Source organism: Rattus norvegicus, chromosome 3 (assembly GCF_036323735.1).
Source record: "Rattus norvegicus strain BN/NHsdMcwi chromosome 3, GRCr8, whole genome shotgun sequence".
Classification (NCBI taxonomy): domain Eukaryota; kingdom Metazoa; phylum Chordata; class Mammalia; order Rodentia; family Muridae; genus Rattus; species Rattus norvegicus.
The window spans coordinates 160125875-160141776 of NC_086021.1; the positions used below are offsets into that span (position 1 = coordinate 160125875).

Genomic DNA, 15902 nt, shown 5'->3' on the forward strand with positions numbered 1-15902 from the left:
CAGCCACCAAGGGGCTCCAGATGACTTTTAAGGATCCTACAGGGAGGGCAGGTTGGAGTAAACTCTGAGCACACCTGGGGCCCCACCCTTGATGGTCAGCTCATGCTATCACTGTGCTGCCTGCCGATTAGAACTTGTTTGCCAGGAATGACTAGCAGGGACTAGGTCACTAACATGTACAACAAGGTACCAGCCACACAGTGCCTGGCTCCCTCACCTCGCTCACAAAGGCGCCGGACCAGATTTGTTGCCACTCTGGAAAGAAAAAACAGTTCAGCTGAATTCTGATGAAAATGTTTTTAAGTGAGGCTGTGCTGGTCCTGGAAAATGCTCAGAGAATCTGACCTGAGAAGCTAACTGAGTGAGCTTCAGAGTGAGCGGGAGGAACAAGGTAAACCATTAGTTGACCTTTCTTAAAAGGTGACAACAGTCACCCTCCTGTCCTCAGGCATGCGATCTCTCTCCAGGAACAGTCTCCTCCAGGTTGCCCTGCCCCCTCCCTTCAGCTGGTACACTGGCTGGTTGGTACAGTTAGTGCTGGAAGACAGGAGGACAGTAGCACTTGTCACCCACCAGGGCCAGGGACCTCCTGCTGTCTTAGAATAACACCTGGCTGATGTCACACAGCCAGCCAAAGAGACTCATGCTTCCACTGGGGTACCTTCCCTCCTCCCATGAAGGGCTGCAGGATGATACCCACGTAAGGGAAAAGGGAGAAGGGGCTAAGAAAGGGCTGAGCCGGTATTGCCTGCAGAGGAAGGTATTAGAATAAAGGGACTAAGGCTCTTTTTAGGATTTCGCTCTGCAGAATCCAGGTTGCCCATAGAGCTCTCTTCTTGATCTTCCCTGCTAAGCTGAACATGCCAACGTGGCAAGCTGGTCCCAAACATCTCTACCTAGTGTTCTTAGACTCAGGTTGGTAAACACACCCTAAGTCACCACTGGCACAGTCTAGGTATTCTGTCTGCACTCTGAAAATCCTTTGGGAGCTCTGGCTGCCATCTCCACTGCCCATATTGGTTCTACGGCTCTTCTGAACTAAGGATAGTTAAGGAAGTCCAATCTCTCCTTAGTCCTTCATGGTGCTTTACTCCCTTACCCCCTACACAGGGGCAGGAACCTAGGACTGCAGAATCGAATGATGCTACAGGCTCAGAGGCATTGGGCTGCTTCAGAGATCACACATTAGGCCTGCTTTCACTATATCACCATTGTGCTTTGAGAGCTCTTACCCAGTGCCCAGCGAATGGCCCCAGATATACACAGGATTATCACCACTTCTTGCTTTGATCCAGTCAAAAACATGGAGTGCATCATATGTCATGCCTCGCTCTGATGGTGTTCCTACTGAGTCACCCCAACCTGAGAGAGAGAAATGTCAAAGGCAGCTTGTGAAACTAAAGCAGTTCCATTCACAGCTTCCCATAAGCAACTGCAAACCTATGTGTGTGCCCTCATTTCTACTCCAGCTCTAGAGTAGACAGGCAGGAAGGTACAGACGTGAACTCTCCCTAGTTTTGCTGGCTGACAAACCAGACAGTCATGTCAATCTACATGCATACCATATTGGTAACTAACAGAACAGAGTCAGCAAAACACACACCAGAACCTCAAACCCATGTCCTGCTAATGCCTGCCCACAGGTGCAAGCATCCTCCAAGCTAGCTTTTCCTCTGCTTTATTGACAGGCCAGACAGAGGCTCATGAGGACCAGGCCATCTTGTCTTGCTGACAAGATGAGTCCAGTCTGCCCAGGGCCAACAGGTCAAAGAGAAGGAAGTCATGAAGCTGCAGGGAGGAAGGGAGGTCAGGAGACTCTCCTCCTAATCTCCAGCAAAGATCAAGTACAAATTGCCTTTTTAGTGGCTTAGCACTGAGTCATCATCACATGACTGGTATACACCACAAGTCTCAGAAATAAAATTCTGCTGTGCGAGCAAACCCCATAATTGTGATACCAGCCTCCAAACCCAGGGAAGAAGAGCTGAGGAGTGACTTAGCCAAAGGCTTGGATATCCTGTAGAGACAGAGAGCTGGGAACATGAAGGAAGAGATAGAGGAATAGAAAGTAGGAGTATAGCCAGAGACAGACGGGATTGTTCCACACCACACAGACAGGCAGACAGGCCTAAAAGAAAATGCAGAGGATAGCTTCTTGATAGACGACAGAAGAGAACACAGAAGGGAGGAGGCCTTCTTTTCATCACCCTAGAGTCTCAGCACACATGAAGAAGAAGGTTTCTAAAAGCCTTTTCAGGATGGAGAAGGCAGAAAGCAAGAAAAGGAGCCGGGCTTTCCAGCTCTTCGAGTAGCCCATCCTTCTGTTGGCTTTGTTTTGTTGTTGTTTGGTTTTTGAGACAGGGTTTCTCTGTGCAGTCCTGGCTGTCCTGGAACTCCCTCTGTAGAGAGGGTTGGCCTTGAACTCAGAGATCCAACTGTCTCTACCTCCCTAGTGTTGGGATTAAAGGCATGTGCCATCACCACCTGGCTCAAAACATTGATCCTGATGAAACTTTCTTTAGTGAAAGTCATCACCTGTGTTCAGCAGAACAGGGGCTCCTGGAGAAGCTGACATCTTAATCACAGAACTGGTAAACATGTGATCCTTAGGCCAGGGGAGTTAAACTGCAGAAAGAAGGCCGCTAATGAGTCAGCCTTGATTCCAGGTGATCTGGGTAAAGCCCAGTATTCATAAACACTTTGATAAGAGAAAGAGAGAGGTCAGGGCTGGAGAGATGGCTCAGTGGTTAAGAGCACTGGCTCCTTTTCCAGAGATCCTGAGTTCAATCTCAGCAACCACATGGTGCTTACAACAATCTATAATGGGATCTGATGCCCACTTCTGGCACACAGACATACATGCAGAAAAGGAAAGAAAAAAGAGAGGTCAAATGCCAGGGTCCCTCTGCAGCTAGGAAAGACAAGTGGTAGGGGCCGTTCCAGAAGTCATGGAAGAGCAAAGCCCATAGACACTTTAATTCTATCTCAGGAGTTAAAGATTTTAGACTTCTGATTTTCATAACTCCAAGAAAATAATTTTGCTTTGTTTTAATATATGCTGTTTGTGGTAATCTGTCACATCAACAAAAGGAAATATAAATCCCACTTGTAGGTAACAGTGGCTTCCATCCCTTAGTCCAAGGACATCTGAATCACTACACTCCCCAGAGGAGTCAAGCAAGCTGGCTGAGCAGCCTTTGTCCCTTGGGCTCTCCACTGGGGATTCTATGGAAGAATATTCCTTTAAGACAGTTTTCACTGTTAAAAAAGTATTCCTGCTGCTCATCAATCAGAATGCTCACAGCATATATCAAATTGGATTCTCAGTCTTCCCACTGGCAACCCCGACCAAGAACAAAAAGAAAGCAGCAAGGTTATCCAAGAAGACAGAGGAATCTGTCTGCTCTTAATGGATCTTTTTTCAGTTTTCATCGTTTTACCAAGATTAGCTCTGCTACTGAGCTAGTAGTGTCTTATGTCTGCTGCAGGAAAACCTGAGTCCAGTTATGAGAAAACAGTACTCTTTGCATTTAAATGTTGCTATCCGGGCAATGGCAGTAAAGTCAGCACCCAGATGCTACAACAAGATGTCTACTATCCTTCTTCTCACTCACAGCACAGTCTGTGCACGTCCAGAATTGCACAAACAAGTCTCACTTCCAAGCTCTCACACAAGTCTGCCCACCAAGTATAATCAGAAATGAGGGCATGATACATTCTTAAAAGGAAACTAACTCACCTCTGTAGTCGAAGGTGACCACGTGGTAACCAAGGGAACTCAGCACCTGCGAAGTGAAAGACATCCATTATTGGACTGAGCAGCCTGCTTCCTGCAAAAGTCATGCAGAGTTCTGCCCTGAGTCATGCATACAGTGGGAACTCAACAGACTGCTGACATGCAGCTCTTGCCTGGACCTGCTGTTAGAGAATGCGCTAACTTCTTCCAGCTAAGCAACTCGGGAAGGATGCCTCTTCTGCTGTTGCTTCGATGGCCAAGTGGCCGGCTTCTATACCTCTTAGGATGATGCTTTATAACACAGGGCAGCAGACAGTGCTCAGGCACGGTCTACTGGCTTGAAGTAGACAGGATGTTGGTTGACCTCAGAGACTTCATTTTAGGAACCTTACTGCAACCTAGTATTTCTCTGATCTTGTTGAATTTTTCTAAATTAAAAAATAAAATGAAATCCTGGGCTGGAGAGATGGCTCAGTGGTTAAGAGCACCGACTGCTCTTCCACCAGAGGTCCTGAGTTCAATTCCCAGCAACCACATAGTGGCTCACAACCATCTGTAGTGGGATGATGTCCTCTTCTGGTGTGTCTGAGGACAGCTACAGTGTACTTATACATAATAAAGAAATAAACCTTTTTTTTAAAAATCCCTATAGATTTACTAGCTGTTCTTGCCCATTCACATTAAGATCATAACTCCAGGCGATAGTGGCACACAACCTTTAATCCCAGTACTCAGGAGGCAGAGGCAGGAGGATCTCTGAATTTGAGGCAAGCTTGGTCTGTAGACTAAGTTCCAGGGCAGTCAGAGGTACACAGAGAAACCTTACCTTGAAAATCCAAACCAAACCAAAACCAAAAACTACCAAAACCCAAATCCCAACCATGTGCAATGTACAATATACTGGCTTGTATGCCTAGAACAATGACAGAAACTTCCATGCCACCACTGTCACCTAGAGCCACTTAGCACTCCCCCTTCAGGAAGACATGGTGTTTTCCCAGGGAACAGCCCGGTAAATCCAGCTCTGCTCTCTCCTAGCCAGCACCCAAGGCCTAGTGAACTTGGACAAGGAGAGTTGTTTCTACTACAGAAAACAATGTCAAACGCCTGTCATGTCATTAGCAAATACCTGAGAAAGAATCCCCAAAGTGTACACATTGGTTCTAGAGCTCACCCCAGAAGCAACACAATGGAAGAACCATGGAAAAACTATCGGACATGACCTTCCAGCATGTTCACGACTTTTCAGAGTGGCTAATTCAAGTGAATTCAATAGAAGGGTCTATTCCAGCATCCTGCAGCGAACAGCACTGCTCCTTTGGGCCATCGGCACTCACCTTGTACAGCTCCACACGGTGGTCACCTCCTCTGCAGCATAAGAAGGAGAGAAACAGTAAGCAGTGTTAATGCCCCTGCTCAAGGTGCGGCACAGGATGACGCTCACGAGTCTCAGACCGCAGAGCTGGAGGGTGGCTCAGTAGTTAGAAAGCTTACTGCTGTTTCAGAGGATCGGCTGAGTTCCCAATGCCCACATTAGTCAGTTTACACCTGTTTGTAACTACAGTTCCAAAGGGTCTGATGCCCTCTGACATTTGTGGGACCTGCATGCACACAGTGCACATACACTCATAACACTCATATAGGCACAGATACATATTTTTAAAAAACTTAAATTGGGGATCTCATAGCCCATTTCAAAGAGAAGTCTATGACTCTTTGGATCTCTCTAAGTGACATCAAATTTGTTTTCAACACCTTAGGGATATTTCTTAATCATCATATATACTATAATTTTTCAAATGGAACAAATACTTAACAGCTCCAGATTCAAGAGACACATGGAAACACAGCACAGTCCCACCCTGCCTGCCCATGCTACTCAGTCCTTCCCAGCATCCTCGAGCCAGAGCCACTTGTGTGCATGAAGCCTGTTCAAGGAGCTTGTCCAGGCACCTTCCTATTTTGCCCCTTATTTCCTATCTGGACCCCCTGGTCATGAGAGCTCCTTTTCTCATGCTGCTTCATCAGGCTACACTGATGTCCCTTCATACACATATGTGGAATATACCCAGACATAGTAAATCCTGGACCTACCTGCTGGCCCTTCATCAGGAGGCCTTTGTTAACTGATAGTGTGTGAGAATGGCTAGCTACACAGCAGACAGGGTCTTAACCAAGCATTTATTAATCCGTTCTGCATCCTTCAAACATTATTTTCCTTCTTTTATAAGGAGCACTGAGGCCATATCAGGTATATGGTGAGTGGGAATGCCATTGCAAGGACACACGAATGAGTTCAAGGAGTAAAACCTATACACTGCACCACAAAAATGCAAAGAAATGTGTTCAAGACCAGAAGAAACCATGCCAGATGCTTTTAGTTATCTTTGGAAGACACCTTTCCTTAAGCCCCCAAACTCCCTCCGTTGACTGAAGACAGAAAGTGGGACTGAGAGCTCAGAAAGCTACACCTTCAAGAGACTTCAATGCTATGATTATTGAGACTGATGGAGCTGTGCTGGGGGGGGGGGGGCAGAGAAGCATCTCAGCAGGAGAGTCGCAGCAGTTAAGAAATGGGGTGCAGACAGGACTAGACAGAATGCGGGCACTATAGGCAGGCTCTGGGAGTTGGAGGGCACAGCAAAGCCCTGAATGTCACCATTTTCCTTTCAGACATAAAGCTACAGGAAAGCTTTGCCCTTTCTATTTAACACATTACTATCAGAAACATGTGCCACAGCTAACTACAATTTTCTCATTTATGAAAAGATGCTACAAGAGCTGTTTATAGCTACTTGGTCTTTAAAAAGCAGAAGAGAAACCTATTGCAGCTTGTCCTCAACAAAACAGACTGCAGACTAACAGAGCAGTAGCCAAACATTCTGCTCTTGGCACAGAGACCAGTCTCATGGGCAGTGCTTCTGGGTTCTTTGTACAATGCCCTCTGCATGGCTCCATAGCAGATATTTACCCAGGACTGCCTTGCCCTCTAGAAAGACCCATACATTGTTCTTCTTGCTCTTTCTACCTATAAAAGATCTACCCTGAAGCTACCCTCACACTGCCCCACTGGTGAACGGCTGCCTCCCTTCTAGCTCCTTCAGGCTCTCTCACAGGCAACTACAAAACGCATAGAAAAAGGGACCCTGCTATTTTCAAACAATGCTCTTCTTAAAAAAATGCACCTCTTCTGCCCCTTCTGAACAACATGCTGTGGTATAAAAATAATGTGGGCTTTTCAGGTAGGAGAGCAGCTCTAGCTTAAGCCAGCCTGAAAGTCCAAGCCCTCAAACCGACTCATGAGAAGCATTTGGCTCAAATGGACAAAGTGTGTACCTTTTCTACAGCCCACTAGGACACACTAATATTACTGGGTTGATATGTCAAGACCGCCAGCGGACAGATCACATACATGGACAGCCTAGGACAGACATGTTCATATAAGCTCAGCCTTCAACTTCTCTCTGGCCACTTTTCAATACTCTCTGCTTCTTTTCTTAGAAGTGTGAAGAAGAAAAAAGAAGGAAGAGAAAGAAGAGGAGGAGAATGAGGAAGAAGAGGAAGAAGAAAAGGAGAAAGAGGGAGAGGAAGGGGAGGCAGAAGAGGAAGAGGAGAGAGGAGGAAGAGGAGGAGGAAGAGGAGAAAGGAGAGGGAGGAGGAGGAAGAAGAGGAGGAGAAGAGGAGGAAGAAGAGGAGGAGGAAGAAGAGGAGGAGGAAGAGGATGAGGAAGAGGAGGAGGAAGAGGAGGAGGAAGAGGAGGAGGAGGAAGAGGAGGAGGAGGGAGAGGAGGAGGAGGAGGAGGGCTTGCCTTTTCGTATGGCTACCCTAGTCTATATTTCCGGGCTATCTCACAGACTTGTCAGAGATGACAAACACAGAAAAGTCGAGGGAAGTCAGTATTCTCCTCAAGGGTGTACTGAAGCCACCCCTTGAGTGACTACCACTTCCTTAAGAGAAGCCCTGTTTCCTAAACTACACTTTAGTAGACACAGTGCCCTTTGACCCAAAGCAGAAAGAAACACCCTACGGCTAGAGGAGCTCAGTCTCTCTGACAGAAACGCCGTCCCCTTCCACCTGATTCAGGGTGCAGCTTCCAAAGGTGCTTGCTGCCCAGCACTGCCTCCTAGGGAGCTCTGGGCAGATGAGAGCCACAGGTCCTTAGCACACAGGTCTGCCTCCAAACTCTCCCAGTCCAGAAAAACTGTACCTTTCCTTTGTTCTACAGAAGGTCAGAAAACCTGACTACAAAGACCACAAGGCCTGCTTCACACAGTCTAAACGAATCCATTTTCAGCCTAGGAAGAAGCCAGGTGCTGAGGTCACTGCACTTGTGTGGGCTCACCTGGTGCCTGCATTCCCATGCAGGTACAGGATGATGGGGTGGTTAGAAGCCAGAGCATCCTCATACCACATCTGGTCCTTCCCTTGGGCATTCTTCCACCAGACAGAGGGAATGGTGTGCCTGGAGACAAAAGCAGAGACAGGAGTAGCAAAGTCAGATGCCCCTCCTGCACGCAGTGGCACCTACATTAAGGCTGTGGAGACAGAAAGCAGCAGAACTCCTATCTACATGCAAGTGGGCAGAAGGGTGGATGGCACATTTTCTCACCCCTAAAAGAAGTAACTGAAACTGTAAACTGCAAGGTCAGCTGCTGACTGCCTTAGAGAGAGCAAAGGGCCTCTTGCTGGTCAAGTAGCTTGTGCTGGGAGCCTTTATTCAAGTGTGAGAGAAATCTGTCCTGTATCAGCTGATAGAACTTTCCTGTACTCTAGAGCCACAAATACATGGTTAAGTTTACCATCAGGCAAGCTGGTCCAGGCTCTTGGATATTGCTATGCTAATTGGCCAAACTCTCCTTCAGAGATATACAAAGGCCAAACTAAACACTGTTAACTACTAGGGAGGGTATTAATTGAGGTCTACTTTTCCTCCGAAAATCTTAGCCAAATTCATTCTAGATGTTAATGGCATAAATGTTTTAAAAGTCAAGTAGCCAAGTCCTTGTTTTCTCATTCTAATGCATTTATCTTGTCCATTCATGAGGATCACATCTGTGTTTCTAGCCACTGTAATGATCACTCCCATGCAATCACAAGTTATAGTTCCAGATGCCTGAGAGGCTGTGGCAGAAGATGGCTAGTTGCGAGGAGTTCTCAGCCATCCTAGGCGGTTTATAGCATTGATGGGTGGTGGAGCTAAGGGGGTAGACCTATTTTCCATGGTTGGAGCTGACACTCTTCTGGAAGCCAGACTATTCTATTTGGAACTCTTGGCAGAGGCCCAGTGTGCACACCTCCAACCTGCTGGTAGAGGGCAGCTGACACTGAGCTGACAGCCAAGAATGGTCCTTGGGTTGCACTCAGGCCTTTGCAGAAGCTGGTGGGAGAATCTGAAGACATGGTGGTAGGACCAGCTGGGAATGCAGCCTGCTGTTTTCCAGGACCCAAGGTCACGGAACAGTCTATGCAGACAGGCAAGGGCAGCAGCTGCTGTCTACTACTTTGAGATTTACGTGGCAATCACTCTTAACACTCTGGGTACCTAACAATGTGCATAGGTGCTGTCAGTGTTTTCTGCCGAAGCACCACCATGACACTTCTCCTGAACAAGACAAAACCTTCTCCTGGTTAAGAGCCCATCATTCTCTCCCATATACAGCCACATATACAGCTCCAGGTCAAATTCTTGACAGTCCTGAAGTCACTCACAGGCCAGCTACTGCTTAATTAAATCAAACCAGAAAATGACCAAGAGACTCTACTCCCAGTGTCCACAGCGGAGAACAAGAAGCTCCCGACCGAGGCATCTGCAGGTCCTCTCATGCACACTGGCAGCCTACTTACTGGGTTCATTTACAAACTTCTCACATACACGGTGGGTTTCTGAGGCTGCAGAAAGAGACTGTATGGCAACTGAAAAATAAACCCAGCTAAGATAAGGGGCAGTTATTCAGAGCGGCTTCTGGGAGGAAAAGAAAACACTGTGCAGGCCTGGCTGGTTTGACCCAGTTGTTTAGGAATTGCCACTTACACAAAAGCATTAAAATAAATTCCAAGGAAACTACCGAGAGGCCTGCAGAGCTAAGTCCAGGGTGAATTTATGGAAAGAAGTAAACATCCCTCTCACAGGCCCCTGGGAAGGGCTACAGGCAGTAGTCATTCATGTTTCTAAAAAGACACGTTCAAGTCTCTATTTCTCATTGTGTTCTTATATTCTTTTTGTCTTTAGATTGTTCGATTTGTTTGTTTAAAAAAAAAAACTCTGGAAATAAGACTCTAAAAACAATAAGGTTACAAAACCTTTGCTGTTTCAAAAACCTCAGGAGAGAGTTTAGTGCCATCTCACCCTGCACCACTGAGATCAAATTTAGCTGAGCTCTTCCCCTGGCCTTAAGTATAGATGGATATTAAAAACAAACAGCAGTATCCCAAGTCCAGTGTCAAGGACAGTGCCTGAGCTGAGCTCTTGTAGCCTCCTGGAGAGGCCAAAGAAGCTAGTGTCTCTACCCTGCATCCTTGGTTGAAGATACTCACCAGACTCCAATAGTGACATCATCCTCGGGCTGGAGGTAGTAATTGCAGGTGTGATTCAAACCTTGATCCTGTGGCTTTTTTAAGTCAATGAAATAGGGAACCCTCACTGTAGGGGACAAAGAAATGAAGTCAAGGTTAATGGATAGACGCACACAAAGAAACATTTCTGCTCACCCATGCATTCACACACACACTTGAGCACACAAAGCATACACACACCCCACTACAATACATACACTGTCACACACACACACACACACACACACACACACACACACACACACACACACACACGGATTGGCAAATACGCACCCATCCCACAGCACAGTGAAAACTCAACAGCACTAAGTGCTTTTCTGTCAGGATTTTGCCACATGAGAGGCATACTTTGGGGAAGGGGTAAAGCTAAGAAAGACTGAAATACAGCTTGAGAACATTGCAGTAAGGGCATAGCCCGGGGGAGCCTGGAACCAGGAAGTTTATTCAAGTGGGAGACTGTAGCAAGGGAAGGGAAGGTCTTTAACAGGATAAGCTGGCACAAGATTGGCTGAAACAGAGGGGAGAAAACCCCGCAGAGAAGCCTAGCTAAGCCACAACTGAAGGCTCGGTCCAAGGAGTTGGCAGAGGCACTGGTTAAGGGATAATGGATAAGATGACTGGGGTATAGGACAGAAAGGGGGCACAGGGGTTCTCAAGTCTCAGACCCATCATTTAACCCAGAAAAGACAGCAAATGGATGAAATGTAGAACCTTGTCCACAGAGAACTCAGGCACTATGCAGTCTTACAGTTAACCTTCATCTGCCAGCAGGGCCATAACTGGATAAACTGTATGTAGTTGGTTTGCCAAACAACGGGAGATCATGGAAACATCAGAATGGGAAACATGCAGGACAGGGTAATTGAGAAGGACCCTGCCCCAACGTCCCTGCAAACACAAGCAGAAGGCATCAACACTGGCAACCACACCATGTATGACTGGGAGAGGGAACACACACAGAAAGACACATGCCAAGTGCGAGGGCGCAGAAAGACTTCCTTTTTTCCTTATATAGCACTGTGCTTTACTGCTATGGCAAACAACTTTTGAAGAAAAACTTAATGGGAAAATGAAAAATTTTAATGAACACACCAAAAAAAGCATAAACCCCAAGCTGTAATTTATCCTCACCCTGGGGAAGAGGGACAAAAAGCAGCATGGCCCTGACTTCTGGGTGACCGTGCTCTCTAGAATGAATCCACTGACAGCTTTTTCGTTGTTGCTGTTGTGTGAGTTTCAATCTAACTTCATACACTGTACATTAGCTCTAACTTGCTTCCCTCGATGGCACCTGGCCTCATGAACGCTCGCTGAATAAATGAACCATCTGACCATGATCACGCAAGGTCCTTCTATAGAAACTCCTTTGAGCATCTCCCAAGGCCTTCATAAGAGAGGAATTCTCTCCAAGACTGCAATTCCAATCGCCATCTTCCTAGTCTACATTTCCCTGAAAAAGCATCTGAAGGTTTAAAGCTCCTGTTAAGTTTCTGTTACATGCTGAATTATGTCCTCCCCCAAATCTAGAACTCAAGACCATGACCTCACTTAAACACGAGGTCTTTTCAGAGTAACAAATCTGAAATGAGGTCACCAGAGTAAACTCTACCCCACCATGATTAGCATACTTCTAAATGGGGAGACCACGTGAAGATGGGGAGTAGATGGAGTGAGGTTTCTACAAGACATATCAAAGACTGCAGGCCACTGCCAGCTGATGAAATAGGCAGGAGGCAGATGGTGGAGTGCTTGCCTACTACACACAAGGCCCTGGAGTTCCATCCCTAGTACAGAAGGGAGGGAGAGAAGAGGAAGAAAGGATGGACTCTATACCAACACTTAGATCTTAGACTTTCGACCACTGGGACTGTGAAAGCATTTTTGTTTAAGCCACCCAGGCTGAAGACCTGTCAGAGAACTGGACACAATCATACTAAAGCATTCAGATTTTATCCTGACATCAGTGTTACCAGAAACTTGGGAGTCCTCTGCCATGCAGAAACGAGACCAAGCAAGAATATAAGCAAGGCTTGAATGCAATGGGGCTTCAGCTTACAAGCAGAAAAGGGCTAGCACTGGCTACTCCCTGAACAACAGGAGAAGCAGGTCTTTACTGGTTGGCCTGAAGGTGGAAGAGAGGCTGGAGATGCTCAGTACTAGAGCAGCAAGAAGATCTGCAGGGCAGGAGACCAGCTCCACAGAGGACCAGTAGGTCTGCATGAAGGCTGAACAGAACCTGACCTGAGGGCAACATAGAAAGGAAGACCTTTCTATGCCAGGCCTTTTTGTCTTGCTGCAGCCACCTATCAGAGAGCTAAGGTACAGTGGGACATGAAGGCTCTGACCAGAAAGAAGTCTACTTCCTGTGCTGTAGATGCCAATCCCAGGCTTACCTCTATGATCCTACCACACACTTTGGTTCTTTTTTTTTTTTTTTTTTTTTTTTCGGAGCTGGGGACCGAACCCAGGGCCTTGCGCTTCCTAGGTAAGCGCTCTACCACTGAGCTAAATCCCTAGCCCCTACCACACACTTTGAAACTGCAAAGCTGTAGCCTCATTTGCAGGTGAGGATAAAATAGGTTACCAAGAGGAAAAAAAATAAAAGGACTTGAGAAAGAAGAACAGCAAAGAAGCCTTTCACTGGCATCCAGTTTGCCTCTATTGCTGACTCTGTGTGTGTGTGTGTGTGTGTGTGTGTGTGTGTGTGTGTGTGTGTGTGTGTGTGTGTGTTAAACTTTAACTGATAGAGAGAGCCAAAACTGCCTACAGAGATATGTGTCTTCCTGAATTTCCTGAAGCCTGAGATGGTATGTTAAAAACAGCAAATGAACTGTGCTTGCTTAGGACATGAATATCTGTAAATATATCAGAACTCTTTCTAGTCCCTAAGTAAACAATGCACATTATAAAGCCACTTTACAATTTTATTCCCAAGAGTAAATTGTTTAAGAATAAGTAAACCAGCTCATATATTTTCACTTAATCTTTAAATTTCATCTAGGCTTTTTTTTTTTTTGCTTAATCTTTAAACCTTGTTCTAAGTTACATCCTTCAAAGAATGGAAATTAGAAAGCCACAGGATCACACACAGTCATGGTAAAGACACTTAAGCATCCTTCCTTTTAAAAGCGTGTTATTGCATGCATATGTGTATGAGTACAGGCATTCATGCATGTCCAGTGGCGTGTATATGGAGGTCAGAGGACAACTTTTGAAAGTTAGTTCCCTTATTCTATGGGTCCTGGGAACTTTTACCTGCTGAGCCACCTTACTGACCTGCTGATGTTAGCATCTCGTGTGTGTGTGTGTGTGTTTGTGTGTGTGTGTGTGTGTGTTGTGAGCTACACTGTGGTGATATATGTGAGTGTGTGTATGTGTACTGTGAGTTAAATTGTGGTCACATACATGAGAGAGAGAGAGAGAGAGAGAGAGAGAGAGAGAGAGAGAGAGAAGCTATGCTTGCTCAAGCCTCTCAGAATCTTTCTTAATCACTTTTCTACTTTTGTTAGGGGAGAAAGTCTCACTCTCTCATTGGCCTGGAATTCATTATACAGACCAAATTACTTACAGATCCACCTGCCTCAGCCTTTCATGTGCTAGGGGGTAAAATGACTGTATCCCCATGCTAACACTCCACCTTACAGAATCTCTCACTGAACCTGGAGCGTACTCACTTCAGCTAGGCTGGTTAGTCGGAGAGCCCCAGGTTCAGCCTGTCTCTACTACCTAGCATCAGGGTTACACTGCCACCACAGTCAGCTTTTTATGTGGATGCTGGGATCCAGATTTAGATCCTTATCCTTGAGCACCAAGCACTTCACCCACTGACCCACCTCCCTAGCTCAAGTAATTTTAAAACCAACCAACCAAACAAACAAACAAACCCAGAAACCCAGAGAAAGATTTTGATCCTATCATCCTCTAGAAATACTGCCCAGGGAAGTAGTTCACTGCTACAGTGCTCACGCAGCATGTGAGGCCCTGGGTTTAAGTCCTACTACTTCAAAATCAAACCAAACCTGAACCAGGGCCCTCTGTAGACTGTAGACTGTGGAAGTTAGAGGGGAGCATAAACCAAAGAGGTAGCCATTTTTTTTAATTTATTTATTTTATGTACATGAGTACATTGTAGCTATCTTCAGACACCAGAAGAGGCCATTGGATCCATTACAGATGGTTGAGCCATCATGTGGTTGCTAGGAATTGAACTCAGGACCTCTGGAAGAGAGGTAGCCATCTTACAACTTCCTCTGTGTAACACAAAGTATTGGAGGTGAGGTGCATAAACCCAGGGAACAGCCCATTACAGAGCCTCCTGTTAGAGATGCGTGACTAGACTACAGAACCCAAAGTTCTGTGCCTGTGGCATAGTTACTATCTCTTCAGAAAACCAGCACTGCAAAACTGTGCAGTGTGTCTAAAGAACCCCCTAGAATCTAGTGGGGAAAAAATCCAACCCAGATCTTTGCTGGCACTTGACTCTGTGCCAAGCAGCAGAGAGCACAGCCCTAGGCTACCTGGGTCAGTTCTAAGGGTTCTACCAATAAATTACAGCACTTGTGTCTTCATGCTTGCAGGTCCCAGCTTCTTTTCTGTACTTCCTTTAAGGGGACACTAAATCTGAAAAACACTGCCTTGGTTTTTGTACGATTTTGTTTCTTCTTAGGTGTATTCCTTACAAGTCACCAAACTTAGAGATCATAAATTCCTAGAAGTTTGAGAACGTTCCACTAGAAAAACTAAAATACCTCCGAGTTTACAGCACATGTATTCCTGTGTCTCCTACTAGTTTAAAGAACAGAAATTCCTTGTTAGTATCTTCCAACTTTCTATAACGAAGTCTATTACAGACCAAACACCTCAAGTTTGTAAAACCAGACCCTATGGAGCCTTGATCTGAGTTCTGAAGCCTGAGACATGCCTTCCTCCTGCCCTGCATCCTTGGCTCGACTCTCACATGGACTGGGCCCTCACAGTACCTTCTACCCGTCCAAAGCTTGCCTACTGTCCCACAGCATCACAACAGCCTTCTGAGTCTCAGGCTCACAAACACAGACCCACTCTGTCAGTCAGTCTTGCCAAGGATTCGGTGAGGAGTCCACCTCAACCCATCGCACATTGACCATGGCCACTTTCAAGGCCCTCATTCATGCCACCCATCCTCCTTTGCCTCATCTTGAGTATAAAAATGGTATTTCTGAAAAGGCTGTTTTTACTAAACACACCAGGAACCATCTTCTGCCTCCTAACACGGTGCTTCCTCACCTTTTCCTCCTCTTACTCCACAAACAGCTTTGGAACCACACAGGGTCCATCTTATTCAAGGACATAAAACTGTTTGGTAAACAGTACACGATTCCACAAAAATCAAGATGTGTCAATTTTTTTTCTTTTATGAGGAAAAAAAAGCAGGTTAAAAAAAGGAAAGAAACAAAAGGACCAATAATAATTTTTTATAGACCATAAGGCCTCATTATTGATATTATTTTAAAGACAGCGTTCTTTTATGTTCCAATTAACCTGGACTACATACGTGACAACACGTCTCTAATATGGCAGCTTCAGACAAGTGACTGTCGACATTTTTATCTAC

At 45.9% G+C, this 15902-nt stretch overlaps 1 protein-coding gene across 3 annotated transcripts in view; it reads right to left on the reverse strand.

Moving 5' to 3' along the window:
* Abhd12 (abhydrolase domain containing 12, lysophospholipase) overlaps positions 1 to 15902 on the reverse strand; it is a 60236-nt gene that overhangs the window by 6151 nt on the left and 38183 nt on the right. For 2 of the 3 annotated variants that reach the window (NM_001024314.2, XM_063284387.1), the window contains exons 3-8: positions 10271 to 10376; positions 8079 to 8198; positions 5074 to 5104; positions 3740 to 3785; positions 1233 to 1362; positions 218 to 255 (exon numbers count right to left, since the gene is read on the reverse strand). In NM_001024314.2, the coding sequence (NP_001019485.1) occupies positions 218 to 255; positions 1233 to 1362; positions 3740 to 3785; positions 5074 to 5104; positions 8079 to 8198; positions 10271 to 10376 (471 nt within the window). The remainder of the gene's footprint in view (positions 1 to 217; positions 256 to 1232; positions 1363 to 3739; positions 3786 to 5073; positions 5105 to 8078; positions 8199 to 10270; positions 10377 to 15902) is intronic. The other variant, XR_010064685.1, reaches the window with a different exon arrangement.